Below are 18,670 nucleotides of genomic sequence, written 5' to 3' on the forward strand. Positions count from 1 at the left end.
TCGCGCTACTAGAAATGGCAAACTCTCATCACCGAGCTTTGGTTTTATTCGGAACAACGTCGCTCCGTACAGACTTTAGTATATAATTAAGTAAATAGATATGTGCAATAAATAGCCAGGAGTCTGATTTAGTGTGAAGTGGCGGGGCAGCCTGGGTAGTCTGGTGGCGCCAGTCCGAAAATCGCCCAAGAGCTGGGGTTGGGTGACCAGCATCCGGGAACGTGGGCTGCTTCCGAAGAACCCTCCTGGGGCACCACTCCACTGCTCCTCACTGCAGGAGCAATATTGTCAAATCGAGTTAAATAGTTTAGAAAATGTAATAGATGTATGTTACAAGAATATTGGCAATTCTTAAACTTCCGACGAAGTAGGTTACCATAATAAGCTGGGCGAGTGCTTTCTTTTGTACGACTCACCTGCGGCTGCCTTCCGTTCAGCATGCTTCTCGGCAGTGATGACGTATAACGCAGAGAAGCCTGCTTATTCGGTGCAGGGAACTTGGAAAACTTCTTTATATTGTTTCTCGTGCGCAATTAGCCACGGTAATAGCCACCTCGATAATATTCTACCCTTCCTTGGTTTGCTAACAGAAATTGACACTCCCTTTCACTATACACTATTCGTCTATAAATCCACAGACCAGCATAAGACCTCCACAGCTATTTTTGGAAGGATATAACGCCGGGGCAGCATTTTACAGCGTTCTGTAAAAACGCTCCATTTGGACGCGTTTCTAGATTTCGGTTTCTTATCGGAGCGCATCACCGCGCCCGCGGTCCTGCTCCCCAGTGGCTGAGACGCGCAAACGGCAAACCTCATTCATGAGGGCCCTCACTCACCCTCACTCACCCTCATCTTCACAGGTGAGGTGAGGGTGAGTGAGTTTCTGAACCAGGAAAATTCATGAGTGTGAGGGTGAGTGAGGGTGAGTGAGGGCTGTGAGGGCTGTGAGGGCGGTGAGGGCGGTGAGGGCCGTGAGGGCTGTGAGGGCCGTGAGGGCCGTGAGGGCGGTGAGGGCGGTGAGGGCGGTAAGGGGTATGAGAGCCATGAGTGCGTGAGGGGCGTGAGGGAGGTGAGTGGCGTGAGGGCCATGAGTGCGTGAGGGCAGTGACATGAGAGGCGTGAGGGCCGTGAGGGCGGTGAGTGCATGAGGTGTGTGAGGGCCATGAGTGCGTGAGGGCGGCGAGTGTGTGAGGCCCCCTTCAGATCGAGCATCTTTCTCAGCAATTTTGGTGTTAATGGCGGGTTGTTCTCTAGCTTTCCCTAGATCGACACGAATTGCTGAGATCGGGTCCGGCTCGAAATAAGCAAGCAACTCGGAGCAATTCGAATACGTTTGAAGCGGCTGCATCCAATCAGGGACGCAAAATTTTCACGTGATACCTCGTGCCGGTGATGATGACACCGAATGACTTGGTTGTGGTTTGAAATCGATCGTTTTTTTTGGAAATAAACTGTTTCAGAAAGGTGAATTAGTATTCTTAACGAAGTTTAAATGCATAAAAACACGTTTATAACGCGTAATTGTGACTAAATAGTGCAAGAAAAATAAAATTTTATGATGACGATGGCAAATTGCAGCAATTGGTTGCTGCGTGTGATCGCGGGCGGCCCGTGTTGCTGGTGTTGCGACGTCAAGTTTCTGGGCGAAATTGCCCCATCTGAAGCTGGCCTGAGTGGCGTGAGGGCCATGAGTGCGTGAAGGGCGTGAGGAGTGCGAGGGCCGCATGGGCGGTGAGGGGCGTGAGGGCGGTGAGTGGCGTGAGGGCCGTGAGGGCCGTCAGGACGGTGAGTGGCGTGAGGGCTGTGAGTGCGTGAGGGCCGTGAGGGCCGTGAGGGCGGTGAGTGGCGTGAGGGCTATGAGGGCCGTGAGGGCGGTGAGGGCCGTGAGGGCGGTGAGGGCCGTGAGGGCGGTGAGGGCCGTGAGGGCCGTGAGGGCGGTGAGTGGCGTGAGGGCGGTGAGTTTCGTGAGGGCCATGAGTGAGTGAGGGGCGTGAGGGCCGTGAGGGTGGTAAGGGCCGTGAGGGCGGTGAGGGCCGTGAGGTTCAGTGAGGGTGAGTGAAGGGCTGAAGGTGAGTGTGACTGTGAGGGTGAGGATGAGTGAGGGGCTGAAGGTGAGTGTAGCTGTGAGGGTGAGGGTGAGTGAGGGGCTTAGGTGAGTGTGGCTGTGAGGGTGAGGGTGAGTGAGGGCGACCTAAAATGCCGACTTCTGCGCGCAACACACGTGCGCCGTACTTCCCTCCATTCTACGAAGGAGGCGAGGAGGTGGCTTCGCGCCGCGACCACCGGGGAGCAGGATCGCGGGCGCGTAGATGCACTCCGATAAGAAACCGAAATCTAGAAACGCGTCCAAATGGAGCGTTTTTACAGAGCGCCGTAAAAAGCTGCCCCGGCATTATATCCTGCTAAAAATAGTTGATTTAGGGGTTTTCGATGGTGCTCAGCAAGTTTCTAATTGAAACCATATGTTTATTTTCAATAACTAAAAAGTTAATTAACGAATTTTAGTTAATTAGCCGACTAATCGCAAAGATTAGCCGCCCACATACTGTCCGCCTGGCCGTATAACCAACCTGCACAAACCGCATTAGTCTAGCTATCACGGATTTTTTTAAACAAATGTGTAAGAATAAAAAAAAAAACACCCGATATATACATATATATACATATATATATATATATATATATATATATATATATACACACACACACGTGTGTGTGTGTGTGTGTGTGTGTGTGTGTTTGTGTGTGTGTGTTAAGCCCGTTTGCGTAACGATCCATACTACTCTTTAAAATTTGTTTAAAATTATTTTATTCAAACATTTTGAAGTGCAGTAAGATGAAATGCTACATTTTGGTTGCTTGATCTTTGTACCCAGTTTCTGTCGGTAGTTATAAATAGGTAAAAACAAAAACATGCAGTATTTTTTCTCGTAAATGTATGAGGCGTGGCCTATTTTGTCCTTCGAACGAAACTCCGTCGGCATATTTCGTGCCAAAAATAATATAAAAAAATGCCAAACAACGCATCTTCGACGTTTTGGTGACATCCTATCTGAAGCCTGGTATTTTAAGATTCATCATAAGGTTTGCTTAATTACGTCCACATCATCCCCCACCCCCTTCCGTCGCCCCTCACCTCCCAGAGGGTAAAACACTTTTAAATAAAGTCAACTTGCGAAACTTCCCTTTTACCGGTTCATGTGTGTGTATGCCCCCCCCCCCCCCCTAAAAAAAAAAAGGAGGGAAATTTTGATTAAACCCATAGAAAGTTAATATTATTAAGAACTATAAAAAAAATATAAAAAAATCTGTCTAATAAAGCGGGCTCAAAGTTATTAAATTTATTTTTGACTATATCCACATAAATTATTTTGTTAAAAAAAATTCAACTAAAGCTGAATTGTAGTGTACAATTCAACATACATTTACAAGAAAAATTACCGCCAGTGTTTTTGCTTTTGCCTATTTATATTGAACGGCAGAATTGAAAACGAAAATCAAGCAGCCAAATGTAGCATTTCACCAAATAATTTTCCTACAAAATTTTAAATCTCTTTGTCTATTACGCAAATGGGGCCACAATGTGCAAGCTTTTTAGGCAAATCAAAATACCCATCTCGACTTGCATGTCCAATTTCAAATAAAACTACTCTAAACGTACATTAAACGCCCAAGAAACTTTTTTTAAAGTGCCTGGATAGGACAACCTAAAAATGTCACAGAATGAACTACAAAAAAATTAATACTGCAATATTTACGTCACGAGACTCATTTTGAGTAAGGAGCAATTCACAAAACTTGTCTCGCAATGTAAATACAGTAGTACTCGAAATGTTATTTTTTCCCAAGGAAAGCTCATTTTGTGAGACATGTGTCTATTTAGGCACTTCAAAATGTCTCTTGCGAGTTAGATGTCCCTTTAAAAGTGGTGAATATAACTTATCAGGTTATCTGTTATCGGTGTGCACTGATAAACACAGAACAAAAAAAAAAATGGGTGTAGCACGATTGCCCAGCGTGCAGAATCCCTGTCGCAAAAGCCCCGCGTCATTAGCCCCACGTTTCGAAAACCCCGCGTTCAATTTCCCCGTCCCGTATTCCCGTGTGCCAAAAGCCCAGTCCTCACTGTCCTGTTTCATCACCTTCGAGTTTCAACCCGCATTTTTCCACGTCTTAACTTAATCTGTTGAGCGCCTTCTAAGGGTCTTGTAATTAAAGGATACTCAGACGCAGAGTTATGAACTTGATGAACCTAGATGAGTACAGATTTTTTTTTTTTGTTTGTTTTTTAGAACGACTTAAGAAGATGGAACTGGTGTTTGGTGCTGCGATAAATATGGCGCCATGAGCTGTGGTTTATCCGTTTTGACTGAACCCACTTTGTCGCTGTGAATCCGCTGGTGCTTCAGAGTCGACAAAAGCTTCGGTCCAATGTTTATTGATAATAGCTGTAACTTCAAGTGTTCTGCCAGTGAATGATATTGTCTGCGTATTTTCGCTTCTAACGTCGCAAGACGTGAGTGTGTTTAGTGCGTGCCTGAAGAACGGAAGATTTATCCAGTTATTCATTACTTGAGTCCCGGGTACCTCATGATTACGTTACACAAGCCCGCGTGCAGACTGTCTCTTAGTTAAAAGCAGAATGCTCCGCCGTCACGTTGAGGATCTGGCCACCTGACAAGGGGGATTCGCGTCATGGGCTTCTGAAATTGGGGCTTCTGAAAGCGGGGGTAAAAGGACGGGGTGTTTGCCACGGAGTATTTGACACGGGGCATTTGACATCGCGTGCTTTCGTGCCCGGTGTCGAAACCTCCGAGACAGTTTCATAAAAATTCGAGAAAACAGAAAAGTCTGAAATTGGAGCTGTTTTCGAAATAAGAAAAAGCCAAGCTTCATGAAAGTAAACTTTTTCGTAAAACTTTTTTTTTTTTTTACAAAAAAGTTTGTATTTATTTTTAAATGGTTAACAAATGCGCTTACATGCGTGAGAGCTTCTCTTGTTGGCAAACTTGATCACAAGTGGTAAAAATCCACTTTAATATTGTTTGATTTGAACAAGAATGAGATAGACGGACGGATAAAGACGTCTATGGGATGGTCCTGCTCATACGTAGACCGGTCAGTCATATGTATGTGTAAGGGAAGGGAGGTGGGGTTGTCAGAACAGGTGCCCCATTCTCGGCTCCCAAGTGCAGACCAGGAGAAGCTCAAAAAAGCTTGTCTATCTTCTGATCTTATGCAGGCAAGAAGCACTCTCCGAAAACAAAAATAAACTCAAGCCCTCCAAATTTAAACAAAAACCAATATATTATCTAAAAAATCTTTATGCTGTTATACGTTTCTTTGTAGAAAATATTCTATGAATGCTGAAAGTTTATTTTTAAAAACCCGAATAAATGTTCTCAGTAAAAAGTAACAATAATCTCTATCCAATAAAACTTGACAGAAAAATATTGCATTATATGTTTGGGGGTTAACCCTATTTTTTCGAAAAAAGGTCGACCTTTTTAAAAAAAAGACCTGTGTGTCTATTTTTCCTCAGAACCTATGGAGACCAGTCATTAAGATTTAGGAAAGGAGCCGGTGAATTGCAAAGCAGAGATAACATTTGAAATAAAATAATTACGATCCACACAGATCTCATTTCTGCATTCTGACGTCGCTGCTGCCTCGTCATTTGTTGGGCCTCTTCCATAAACTGCAGTGATTGGCTCTTTCTGAGCACTGTAGAGAAACACACACAGAGGCACTGTTCATAACGAGGTCACTATTTTCAAATAAATAACACGCCCTTGAAAAATTCCCATATAGAAAATCCACCAGTGTATTTATCTACAGCAAAGTTCACCAAAACTGAGTGGACAGTGGTATGATAACTGAGAGATGTCACATATTCCCTCGGGGGTGAAGCCTACAAATTTGGAAAGAGGAAGGTTTGTATGAGATCCACTCACATAGCTGCCAAGCCTGAGAATCTTGAGGTGGCATGCTGCATCTGCTATGACTGCCACGCTCGTAGGAGGTCCACTCCAGGCAACTGGAAAGCGCCGGTGAGATACATATGAAGGCCCCGATATCGACGTGCCTTGGTCTCGACGCTTACCCGCCCACCAGAGAAGAGTCCAGGGAGTGGGGTCTGCTGCGTTTGGTCACCGGTAGCCTCCCCTGCAACACAGGGCACAGTCTGGCAACATTTTCCCTTTGGGCTGCTATACCATAAAACGCCGCATGAAATCTATCGACTATACAAGTACCGCCCTCAACTCAAGCCCACTACTCAGTTAAATTTGGGGGTTTTACATGCCAAACAAACAACGAGCATCTGGCACGCCCCAGCAGAGGATTAAGTGCGACTCCCTGGGGATCTTTTGTCAAGCAAAAGGAAGCTCGGTCCGGGATTCGAACCCACCACCTGGGGATCCGTAGGCCGGCGCTTTGCCTCGGAGCCACCGAGGCGGCTAAGCTTGCTACTCAATGAAGGTGCACGCATGAATGGCAGCGCATCACAGGCAGCCACAACAGACCAATAGAAGTGAGCGTATATGTCACTGAGATGTAGGATACATCCAGTGTTTGGAAGTACTTTAACTTTTTCCTTACCATGGGGAAAAGTGGTGACTTTTAGGGAGTGCACACAATATATTTTTTTAACAACTAAGAGAACGGTAAACTATGACACACCAAAACGCAGCCGATTAGTTACTCTTTACGAGGAAATAACATTTCGATCCATGAACTGAAGATTTTTCAAACGTTTGATTTCTAGAACTCAAATTTGCATTAAAAAAGCTTACAAAAAAAATCTGTGATTACATAAACAAGCACCATGAATAATACAAGAGTACACCTAAGACTGTTCACATGTAGGAAGGCGAAAGCCAGTCGAGGACAACGCCTAGGATGACGTCGACACCTAGAGGACAACCTCTAGGATGACTTCTAGGACGACCTTTAGGACAACGTCGAGAATGATGCCTAGAGAACAACGTCTAGGAATTCACTTTCATCCCTCTTAATTCGCTTTGTCATCCTTCTTAATTTCGGGGGGAGGGGTGAAGACACACTCCACGTCATCCAATCCAAAGGGCTGCTGAATTAGTTCCTCTCCGAAAGCCAGCTGGTCAAAATGAGGACGAAGAGCCAACTCTCGTTTGTTTGGGTGTTCTCTGCGATGCACTTGGAAAATAATAGAACTGTTCAAGCACACAACATCTATGCAGCGAAAAACAGGGTTTTCCTCCATTGCACGCATTTCATGAGCATGTTGTATGACCCAATGAGTTAGTCACTCCTGTCCACACCGAGCATCTCAACGTTGTAGTCATGGATCAGCAGGGGCTCCTTAACATTTCTCCTAACCCCAAGTGTCTCCTCTTCTCTCGCTTCGCACGGCAGGAATGTGCTTGTTGGCTGCGTGGATGGTGCTCTTTCTGTTCACCACACGCCTATCCTTGCACCAGAGGTAGGGGATGTTATGGTCGTGCCACCAACAAATGTCTCCCCGTTGAGCTTGTTTTTCCCATTTTGCATATTTGAGCTCTGCTGGGAAGCCACGGCGATCTTTGCGTGTTGTTCCACAGGCCAGTGTTTTGCGGTCGAGGAGGTGGACAAAAAGGTGTGAAGATGTACAAAAATTGTCCATAAAATCTTTGTACCGTTAGCCGAGTTACTGTGCAAAGAGCTCACTGACGACATCAAAAGCCAAGCCACGTGGCCCTGGCCTCTCATGCCTGCCAGTGTACACGAAGAATTGGACCGTGTATACTGTCCAGAAGTCAGCCAATACTCGGAGCCTATAGCCCTACTTAGTCGGAGCCCTTGTGCCGGATGTACTACCCGATTCCGGCACTGGCTTTGGGCTTCTCAATTCATTCATCCAAGGACAGGTTTCGGTCTGGCTCGGAAAACCTTGATGATGTTTGGTTAGTGTACCTTCCGGGACTTGCCTCCTGACGCTCTATCATCATCCGGGTCAGAAAAGTGCAACATCCCAATTAGCAAAAAAAAAACGTGTCCTAGACATCGTCCTTCGTGGGAGAAGACCTTCGCAGAGGGTCCCCATATTCCAATAAGGATGCAGCCCAGGAAGCTCCACGGTACCCATGTAAATTAGCAGTCCAATGAACTACAGCATCTCAGTGGGTGCGACATCTGCCCAAGAGCCGTCTGGTCGAGCATATGCAGATTTTTACAAACTATTCATCCAAGCATATTTATTTGTGTTCTGACACAGGCTTTCAATAACCTCAGCAGTGAATAAACAGGAGAAATAAAACTTTGAGCCTTTCCACTCTGGTAAAGAAGGAAGACCAGCGAAGCTGTACGATGGTGGGACGACCTCAAGAACGACTTTTTGGACGATTGTTAGACGACCCCAAGGACGACGCCTAGAGGACGACGTCTAGGACGACCTCAGGGACGTCTAGGACGACTTCAGGAAAGACGTCTAGGACGACTCAACGGACGACGTTCAGGACGACCTCAAAGATGACCTCTAGGACGACCTTAAGGATGACTTCTAGGACGACCTCGAGGACTACCTCTTGAACAACCTCAAGGACGACGTATAGGACGACGTCAAGGACGACCTCAAGGACGACCTCTAGGACGACTTCTAGGACGACTTCTAGGACGACTTCTAGAAAAATTCAGCCTTTCACTCTGGTGAAAGCCAGAGTGGAAAGGCTGGAAAGGTTGCCGCCATCTATGAACGAGGCCGGCAAGCCGGTTGTCTGGTTGCCGCCGTCACTCATAGATGGCGGTAGCTGTCCTGAGTTTTGTGTCAACATTTGCTTGGTACCGGACACGATCCTGGGGACCTAGTCCTTAACAGCTCTGCTGTAAAAATCAAGGGCCCTCATGAGTCTCTGTGGGCAGCTACGAAGCACGATACCGAAATCCACGCCAGGCTGCCGTCTCGGCGAAAATGTAACTCTATGCTGGGCTGAAAGAAAAACACCGTGATCATAGGTTGTCAAGACCTTAAGCGAATAAAATAAAGCACTGTCAACACACATAAAACGTAGGCACCAGCTTAGGACCAATAAGAAAGCTAGACCGATGCTCAACTCCGAGCGCCTGTTGACATTCCGGGTCTATTCATCCCTCTGACCCCTCACTACTTGTATCATCCAAAAATTTCGCAGCTCATGCAGCTGAATCGTACGACTGACGACATCTTTTTGGAGGTGTTGGACGTGTGCACGTCACCATTCTTGACAAGTTTCGGTTCTGCATCGCTTGGATTTACTGCCGATATTGCGCCACTTCACAGGAAAAAGAAAACCTACATATAAACCGAAACTATAGTTCTTCAGTTCTCCCCACAATGGCGCACCGTGTTCCAGCATGCTAATTTTAAACTTTAGTGGCACATTAAAACTATCAATCACGTGTGACTGATGGCCTATGGGCACGGTAAGGAAAGAGGCAAGCACATTGTACTTAAAGTACCACATCAAAGAGATTTAGGATACTTATACTTTACTTGAAGTACATTCTCCGAGCATCTACTCATATTTTAAAGCTTTTTTTTTCTTGTACTTTTTGAGGACAGTACAAGTCCTGACTTTAAATTACACTCCTCAAATTTGGTTAAGTTTGTATCACAAAAGTGTGCTTAGTCAGCTCTGAAGCAACTTGACTTTATCCAATATTCGCCGCCATTCCCGAAAATAACTGATGCATCCCGATTCCCCCTAGGGCAATGCACATCACTTTAAAAAAGAAAAACATTGTATAGGAAAATAAAAGGGCACCATAAAAAATTGTGTTAAAAAGTACTTGATCTTTACTCTGAAAGTACTTTGCATTTATAGTAGGTACTTTACTTCAAGTACACTGAGCCCGGTCTAGCACTTACTACTTTACTTAAAGTACATAAACTCTCGCTCACTTTGTACATACCTTACTTCAATTACTTTTTGGATATGGTACCCAACACTAATTACCATAATCTAGCCAAAGATTTTTTTTTTTTTTTTTTTTGGGGGGGGGGGGGGGTGGCTGGGATATTAATGACGGGATGTAGAGGGGGGAGGGGTCAAAATGCATATGTATAATATAGGATCAGCTGAGGCCCCATAGTTGCCTCCTTCCATGGCTACATCATTGCTGGATACACCATAAGCCAAATATGGTGATGGATCATTGGTAAGGCTAGCAACTATGGCACACCTAGGAACAGGTGCGGCATAATCAGTGGGGATGGTACTTGGGTAAGCTGGAATATCTAGCACTTTGTATATATGGTACAGAAAATATGTTCAAGTCCCACAGTCATGGTGCAGTTCTTTGCTGACAAATTAAACCACTACATAATAAGAGCCTGCCCAACCTTTACATCGCAATCAGAAATGAAGTAAGGAACAACCATCTTCCACTCATCTTCTCCGGGAAGATAGCACTGGGGATTCAGCCGTAGTTGCAGAGGCCCAGTAACGACTCACCTGGTCCCTAGAGCGGTTGCGGGGTGACTGCTCTGTTTGGAGGCCAGTCCCAAGGAATGCCCCAAGAGCTGGAAGCTGGCGGAGGCCCTCAAAGAAGCCAGGGAAAACGGCGAAGTGGTTGTTCTGCGGCAGCGCTGGGGCCAGCCCAAAATGGCGCTCCATGAAAGACAGCAGCTTTTCGGATGGGTGGTCAATGGGCAGCTGGGCAGGACTCAATGACTCCGTCTGGCGAAAGCGGAACCACGGCTTAGCATTTCAATAGGATAAACCAAAAGATTTTCTTGTCACAGTAATATCATATGCAAAACACACTGAAAGACAAAACAAAAAAACTATGCAAATGTTTAGAGTAATATTTCAGTGTCAGTCTCATGTATGTCACTGAAAAAAAGGGATGAATTACAAATAGCCTCAGTCATTTAGTGATTAATTGATTACTTTGCACACAAAAAATGTAACAAAATACCACGCATACCCCACAATGCATACACAATCTCGTTCCTAAAAAAGTCTTAATTCTTTCCCAAGGTATGCGGGTACTCTGTGGCGAAGCGAAATACACAAAATTGCAACGTTTACTTTGCAGGTGTTGCTTCACTTCAATGCCCCGGTTCGCACTAAAAAGCGCACTGGACAGAACTACCTAACCAGCCGAAACAAAAAATGAACAATGAGAAGTACTGCAAAACTTCCAAGCACTCTCAGTGTTTCATACGGATATAAAATCAAATAGTATGCTATTTGAAGCAACAATTGAAATTTTTGCTTACTTGCACAAACCTTACCATAAAAACACATCAGTATAGCAATGCCAGAGCTAGTAGTTTTAGAATTGATAAGGCGAAATTTACTTTTAACACACTTTGGGTGCAAGTTTCTCACATCTTAAATAAATGCAGCAGCAAGTAGCAAGGTAAGAACTTGGGCACATATTGGGGCAAATGGCATGGAAATTGCATGACTGCAAATTGCTTTAGTTCTAATCATAAAGGCAAGAGTATCCTGTACCCCCTCTCAAGTGGAAGGGGAGAGCTTCAGTGACCACTTTTTCACACAATCATGCAGCAGAGGTGCATTCTTGAGCACGGAGCTCACGCAAAATATTCTGAACTTCGATCACATAGTTTTTCATCCCACACTCTTTGTGAAAGTTTGTTTGCTACTGAAAATTATTTCAGGCAAAAAACATTTTCAACGAGAAAAATTGTAGAGCCCTTCCACTTCACGTGAAGATGGAGGACCAGCGAACCTGTTATCTTTACGACGTCTAGGACGATGCCTGGAGGAAGCCGTCTAGGACGACCTTAAAGGGTAACTGCAAAGAAAAAAAAGATTTTTTAACAGCCTAATTGGGACAAGCATGTCAAAAAAAATTTTTCCGCGAGAAAAAAAAAATTTTACAGCAATATTTATTGCGTGAGACCGATTTTAGTTTGTGGCTATTTCGCCCGTTTTCAATCGCGCGCCACGAAGTTGGGATTCCGTGACGTTAATCCCAATCGGCTCTCATTGGCTAAGAGTTTGATTGACAGCTTAGATCTTGGTTGTTAAACCTTTGTTATTTGTTGTGATTTCCTTTTGAGCGGCATATTTTTACGTTTAAAGAATAACCCATGTGATGAGAGTTATTATTCTTTACAAAAAATTTACAAGACGGGCACTTCCATTTGAATTCATACCATAACAAACAAAAGCTTTGCCATTCTTTCATGGCCGCCGAAGTGTCTGCTCTTGCCTTTCTCGCCTACCTCGACTAATCGTTTACCTCGACTAATCGTTTCTGCGAAGTGATCAGTGTTTCGTGCTGACCCAGGTGCTTGAGTGAGACCTCTTGAAGTGAAGTAGTGTGTGTTTAGCAGCTGTCGCAGGTGTTAGCGATAGGAAGCGAAGCGGGGTTTTGGCTTTCATAGCGCGGTTCTTTCGTTTTCCTCTTTGCTTGCTTAGCATGCTTTTTTTGTGTTTGTTTTGCTTGTTTGCGCGAGCAAATGCTGACTTTTCGGAGATGTCAGATGCGTGATCCCGACAGTGAGCCTTCCAGCAGCCACGTCGCCCCGAAAGGAATGCTATTCGGCTGAAGGCAATCGGGCGTTCGCGTAGCGACAAACGTGTCCAGTTACGTTCTCGTCATATCGCTCCGGAGGCCATCGAGATTCGCACCGGGCGCACCTAACGTCCACAACTAGAATCACAAAATAAAAAAAGCACCATGTTCACTACGTAAAAAGTGGTCTCAGCTCATGCATCTGTAGACAGGTACTAAATCTTGCCCAAATTTATTCACACCGCACGACGAGCACAACACGTTGCTGTGCAAACGCAGTCCAACAACACGAAGTATAAAAACGGCAGATTTAGGAGAACAATTCGGAGTCCATTGTTCAATTAAAACGACGTAATTTATTTGAAAACGCCCGCAGCTTTTTACTCACAATATGCGTCCGGAATCTTCCACATTTTGAAACAGAACGAAGAAAGATTTACTTTTAAAAACGCTCGCTGCGTCCTCCCGGGCCAGTTTTACTGGATCAGTTGACGACGACGGGACTGGACCTGTTGTACTTCAACCCCGCATAACACACATAGCACCGCATCACACACACCACGAACGTTCCAGCTCTGTCGCATCGCCGTGTTGCACCAAACAGAACGAGATCGCCGAAACCAATGCAGCGCTGTCGTGAACCTTGGCTTGTGGTTGCGCACTCGTGGATTCTGTGACTCCCTTCGCTTTCAAAGCACGCATGACGATTACGAACGATACTTTCCGTCTTCCGGGAACATCACAGGGGCACTCCGGTCACGTCTTCGCCACATGTGCTCGCAAACCGCGTCAAACCAAAACAATGCCGCGGCCTGGCGTAGTTGCCAGATCTTGCCGGAAGTCGAGACGCTGCGTCGTTCAACTCCGCAACGCAAGGAGAGTGAGGGGCGGGGCGTACTCCTCTTCCGCGGGGGTCAAAAGAGCGGGAGTTTCAAATGTGGAGAGGTTCTGACTCTACTAAATTGTGTCCTGTGGCGTAAATATTGATAAAAAAAAATCATTTTTTTCGTGGAACATTTGTTTTGTGACATGCTTGTCCCAATTAAGCTGTTTAAAAAAAAACTTTTTTTTTTTTTGCAGTTACCCTTTAAGGACGACCTCGAGAATTGTCTCTTAAATGGCATCCTCGAGGTCGTCCTAGAGAAACTCACGCCCACGTAATAAGTATGTGCCATGACCAGTGCTGTGTAATGCAGTGTGGCCGACTCTCCACGAACATTGATTACAACTGTACCAGGCCTCATATAGTAGTTGTAAATCAGATAAAAGATTAACTTCCAGCAGAAGCACCACGATGCTATCTCCATGGCCCACAGTTAATGGGTCATATTCATATTTTCGGCATGGTATAGCAAACCAAGAAGGTAGCTAGCCTAGCCTGGGCATCTGAACAAGACTTCCACTCGCAGTAATGCTTCAGGAATGTCCAGCTGTGGCACACAAAGAAATAAATCCCCAGCTGCATTCTGCTTACCAACACAAATATACCCCAGGCGAAAATCAGTCCACTTTCAGCTGGATTATTAAACTGGAAATAAGGCAGTCCAGCTGGATTTCAGCTGGACCCAGCAGGAATCCAGCTGGACCGCTTCATTTCCAGTTCCATAATCCAGCTGGAAGTGGATTGATTTCTGCCTGGGTACAGCGGGGAACTCACCTTGGTCATGCAGTCGAAGAGGCGTCTCCCGCAGCCTTGCCGCTGGCGGCTCTCGTGCACGTAGAAGTCGAGGAGGCACAGGGGCCGCACTTGGCACAGCCGGGAGTGCTCGTCCCGCAGGAAGAGCTGTTTAAAGCCCACCTTGAGCAAGCCCAACACCAGTGCTCTCCTGTGAAACAAACAACGAGTCAGCCCACCAGGCCGAACACTCTGGAAGTGAACCATAAGGGACTCTCAAAATCCCACCTGTTTTTTGCAACCTTATGGTGCAGCTGTGACTATCTCTAAACATATATGGGGTACTCAGCCTTTGCACACCACACTTGCCATGTATGCAATAAAAGTGAAGGCTTTTGCCGACCATTGCTGGAAACCTGGTCACGGCTTCCACTTTGACAACCGGGGCACAGGAGAGATGCTCGTTGTCACTGAGGGAGCACAGTGAGCTCTGGCATTGATATGCATGCTAAGGAATGGGTCTGCAAAATACATTATGGTACCCTATGTTTGACTGAGAAACAATCCTCTTTGCCCCTTCAGCTCATTTACTTTGGTGTGTCAAGCCAGGGTTATTACGAATCGAATGCAAACAGGCTTTCCAAATATACAGCATGTAAACTAACACTTTTAAGGCATTTTAGATGGCTCGCGAAAATTGGTTTCTCAACGTATCACGCTGCAATTTACTACAGAAGTGCAAGCATGTGGTGGAGGTTTACAATGAAAAAATCAAGTACACGTATCTAATTCAGCAGAAAAAAAAAAAAAAAAAATCTTGCAAAGCGCTTTCTCAACACGGCGTACACCTTCTGTCGGCAGCACTTCTCTCTACACATGCATCATTTGTGAAATGGTGGCGTAGATTGCCCAGAAGAGGTTTTTGTTGTTCTTAAAGCGATAGCTTTAAGGAGTTCGTGTTGCAGAAAAGCCGGCGTCGGCACCACGGGAAAATCCTGATTGGTTGACAGGGTCATGACATCACAGTCACATGACCTCGCACAAGAATTTCAAACGACCCACAACGCTCACGTGACGTCACGCGTAGAATGAACCTTTAATTCACATTACATGGCGTGTAATGCGAATTAAAGGTTGCTCCATGTCTCAAATGATTTCACTTCATAAAGTAATTCATTTTCCTTAAAGAAAATATTAAGAATTTTAGGTGGAGGCGCGGGATCTGAACCCACACCCTTCGGTTGCGTGCCAGACACGCTACCACCTAGGCTATGCAGACATGTTTGCACAGCTTGGGAACGGGCAGAGGTTTATACGTTTAAGTACCGCGTTACACTCTTAAAGCAAAGCTTCAGCATCCTTCCGTTTTTTGTTTTTTTTTGAACGTGGTAAGTTTATTTTTTATTCTTTACCTTTTTACTGTAAACTAATTCCACCACCATGGGCATACCAACCGGGGGGGGGGGGGGGGGGGGGGGGGGGTGGCATGTGTTTTGCCTGGGTAGGGCAACCCAAGGGATACTAGGAGCACGGCCCCCCGGCCCTGGGGGGGGTTCTGGTTTGTTCCCTTACTCAAAAACAAGTTGGTACGCCACTGTCCACCATATGATTACATCTCTGTAGTAAATGCGACACGTTGAGAAACAGATTTTTGAGGGCCGTCTAAAGTGCCATAAAAACGTTTTCTTTACGCGCGAGAGAAGTTTCTCTAAGCAATCCCCAGATGTCGCAACAAACTGCGACCATTCGCGTGTTTACGCTTAAAACGTTTACGCCCAAAGTTGAACAGTCGCAGTTCGTCGTTTAATATAGACCGTTTTATCGTGGGTAGCGCCATTTTGAGAGCGAGAGAGAAAAGGGGAAAGGGCCACCGGCGCTTTCCCCCTTTCTGATTGTGTAGAAAGAGTGCAAGTCCCGGATGAGAGGCCTGGCCGGTGTTGGGCGTCTGCAGTGCCCCAACTTCGTTCGCGCTTTTTTCTATGTTTCAAACTCCCAAACTTAATTTGAGTCATGGTCTTCGATGGCGACAGTCCCCCGGTCATCGGGGCACCATTGCTGGGTGATAGGGTGCACGAATAACGACAGAAAGCGTCGAATACTGTCCGAGGACTTCGTAGCTTGTATGGAATCCGGCAAGGCGAGTACGGCTGGAATGTTTTTAAGCTTCATTGCTTTCCGTATGACTGGAAATGATGAACCATTTATACATTTTTGGTTGCAATAGGCCTATTTCAACGTAGCCGCTTTTAGTTGTAATCAACAAGTTATACACAAAACGGGAACCTCAATTAACTTTGTAAACGCCCGGATCGAGCTGCTACATATCGTCTTGCTCTGCTGTTTTTATTTTCAAACGCAAACATTTTCGACAGAGGTCTGTCTGGTTAGGGAGGAATTGACATAGTTTTTGCGGACCCTAACCAAAGTTTTATTAAAAACACATAAACCCGACGTTTCGGGACCCGCTCGGTCCCTTGGTCACGGGTGACCAAGGGACCGAGCGGGTCCCGAAACGTCGGGTTTATGTGTCTTTAATAAAACTTTGGTTAGAGTCCGCAACAACTATGGTTTTATCTTCGTGTCTCTGTTCTTATATTTCCTTGTGAATGAGCGACGAATACGCTCGAGATGTACTTTTATCGTACCGCAGAAAGCCTCGAAGACCACGAATTATCTTACTATTTGATGCAATATTTTGGGTACTCACCTCCAATTTCTATAGGTGCCACGTTCGCTGCCGCTGTTCCCCCCGTCACCACACTGGCGGATGCCATGACCCGAACAAAGAAACGTGCACACTGGGCTCGAAAACGCAGATCGCAACACACGAGACGTTCCCTGCAGCGACTATCAAGCGCCTCAAAGCGCCTTAGTCAACGGAAACAACCCACCAACGGCACTCCAAGGACGCTTTTGCCGGGTCCCTGGTATCGCGCAGAAGATCGCGATTAAAAAAAAGAAAAAAACAATAGAAATACGTTTTCAACAATTTCCAGCCTCACCCGGGGGCGGAAATGAGCCTTCAACTAAGTGTTGTAGATGATAGAATCGAGTCAGTCACCACTGCGAATTATCAGTATTAAGATAAATTCAGTTACAAAAGTTTACAAGCTGAAACACCAGTTATCATGAGAAAACTCGCACGCACATTGCGAGCGTACCCCATGTTCATCGGCGGTACAGCGTTTGTTGCGCGCTCCATTCACGAAATGTTCCGAGCGAAGTCGAGAGGATGGCGTTGAACAGACGCCTCTTCGGCTTGCGGACGCAATCCACTGCCGCCGGAGACAGGGGTCATGTGGAAAGCGATGGAGCTCAAAGACATTGCAGCCGCTCTCGCCTTGCCGGATTCCTTGCAAGCTACATATGTCCTCGGACAGTATTCTATGCTTTCTGTTTTTATTCGTGCACCCTATGACCCAACAATGGTGTCCCGATGACCGGGGAACTGTTGCCATCGAAGCCACTGGCTCTAACTAAGTTGCGAGTTTAAAACCGAAAAGAAGGCGCGACCGAAGTTCGGGCACAGCAGACACCCAACACCGGCGAAGCCTCTCATCCGGGACCTTCACTCTTTCTACACAATCAGAAAGAGGGAAAGCGCCGGTAGCCCTTTCCTCTTTTCTCTCTCGCCCTCTTTCAGTAAAACGGTCTATAGGCTACGGCTATAGAAAAAAATACATATAAAAAAAAATAGTTCGAATTTAGAGTTTTGTTAAGTATTTTGTTTTAAGTCAGTAAAATTTACCCATGAATTGGGGCGGTAGGCCACAGCCCGAAATAGGCGCGGACCACGGTGGCGCGGACTCACCCGTCGGCGGTGGACTCAACCAGGATGTAGACGCGATGTCGTGAGCACCTCAATTTCTCCGTGGTTGTCACGGCGGCGGACAAGCTCTGCGCCTGCATACACGGGCGCCGTCGGTCACGGCGACAATGGTAGTCGCGCCACTTCCAGTCACGACATATCGACTTACCGCGCGCGACGCCTCTCCCAGCGCGTCGATGACACGGCCGAGCTGTTCCTGAAATTCGCTGAAACAACGAAACACGCAGCTTTGTCAACGCACTCCCCAGTCTCCACTTCGAGAACGACGTGAACAAAAACGTGTAAAGTTCCAGGTTTACCGTTTCCTCGTCGAAACTGGGGACGATGTTGTGGGGCTGGGGTGGTCTTTGGTGAAGTCGCTAGCGGGTTCTTCCAAAGGCTGCACCGCCGAAGCATCTTTCACCCGCAGGTCCCGCTCGACGATGTTGAACTCGTGCGAGAACAAGTCAGCAACGTTGAAAGGAAATTCCATGCCCCTGCGATGGAGGAAGTTTCAGGGCATCCCTCAGCCGTGTCGCCATTTAAACTTTAAAGAGCTGCTGCCGTCGCTGCCTCGGGTGCCTCCATGCGTGATGCTGACCTACTAAAGTCAGAATGGTGTTACTTCCGGACCGACTTGGCTTTTGGCTACAATTCTGGACTCCTCAAAAGCAATTTAAGATAAATAAATAGTTTATATCTAAATTTTATTGCGTCTTATTAAGAAAACCAGGTAAATTTATTTTAAATACTCA

General features: G+C 46.1%; 1 protein-coding gene across 1 annotated transcript; it reads right to left on the reverse strand.

Moving 5' to 3' along the window:
* Nucleotides 1–25: 25 nt before the first annotated feature.
* On the reverse strand, nucleotides 26–18,535 carry LOC115330725 (alpha-tubulin N-acetyltransferase 1). The gene is made up of 8 exons (XM_029992694.4): nucleotides 18,236–18,535; nucleotides 18,085–18,142; nucleotides 17,919–18,010; nucleotides 14,150–14,318; nucleotides 10,452–10,676; nucleotides 6,107–6,168; nucleotides 5,958–6,040; nucleotides 26–271 (listed from the first exon to the last, which is right to left on the reverse strand). Exons 1-8 carry the CDS (start codon nucleotides 18,406–18,408, stop codon nucleotides 129–131), a joined length of 1,005 nt encoding a protein of 334 aa, XP_029848554.3. The 5' UTR covers nucleotides 18,409–18,535; the 3' UTR covers nucleotides 26–128.
* Between the last annotated feature and the right edge of the window lie 135 nt (nucleotides 18,536–18,670).

Source organism: Ixodes scapularis, unplaced genomic scaffold, assembly GCF_016920785.2.
Source record: "Ixodes scapularis isolate PalLabHiFi unplaced genomic scaffold, ASM1692078v2 PGA_scaffold3__209_contigs__length_174095766, whole genome shotgun sequence".
NCBI classification, from domain to species: Eukaryota; Metazoa; Arthropoda; class Arachnida; order Ixodida; family Ixodidae; genus Ixodes; species Ixodes scapularis.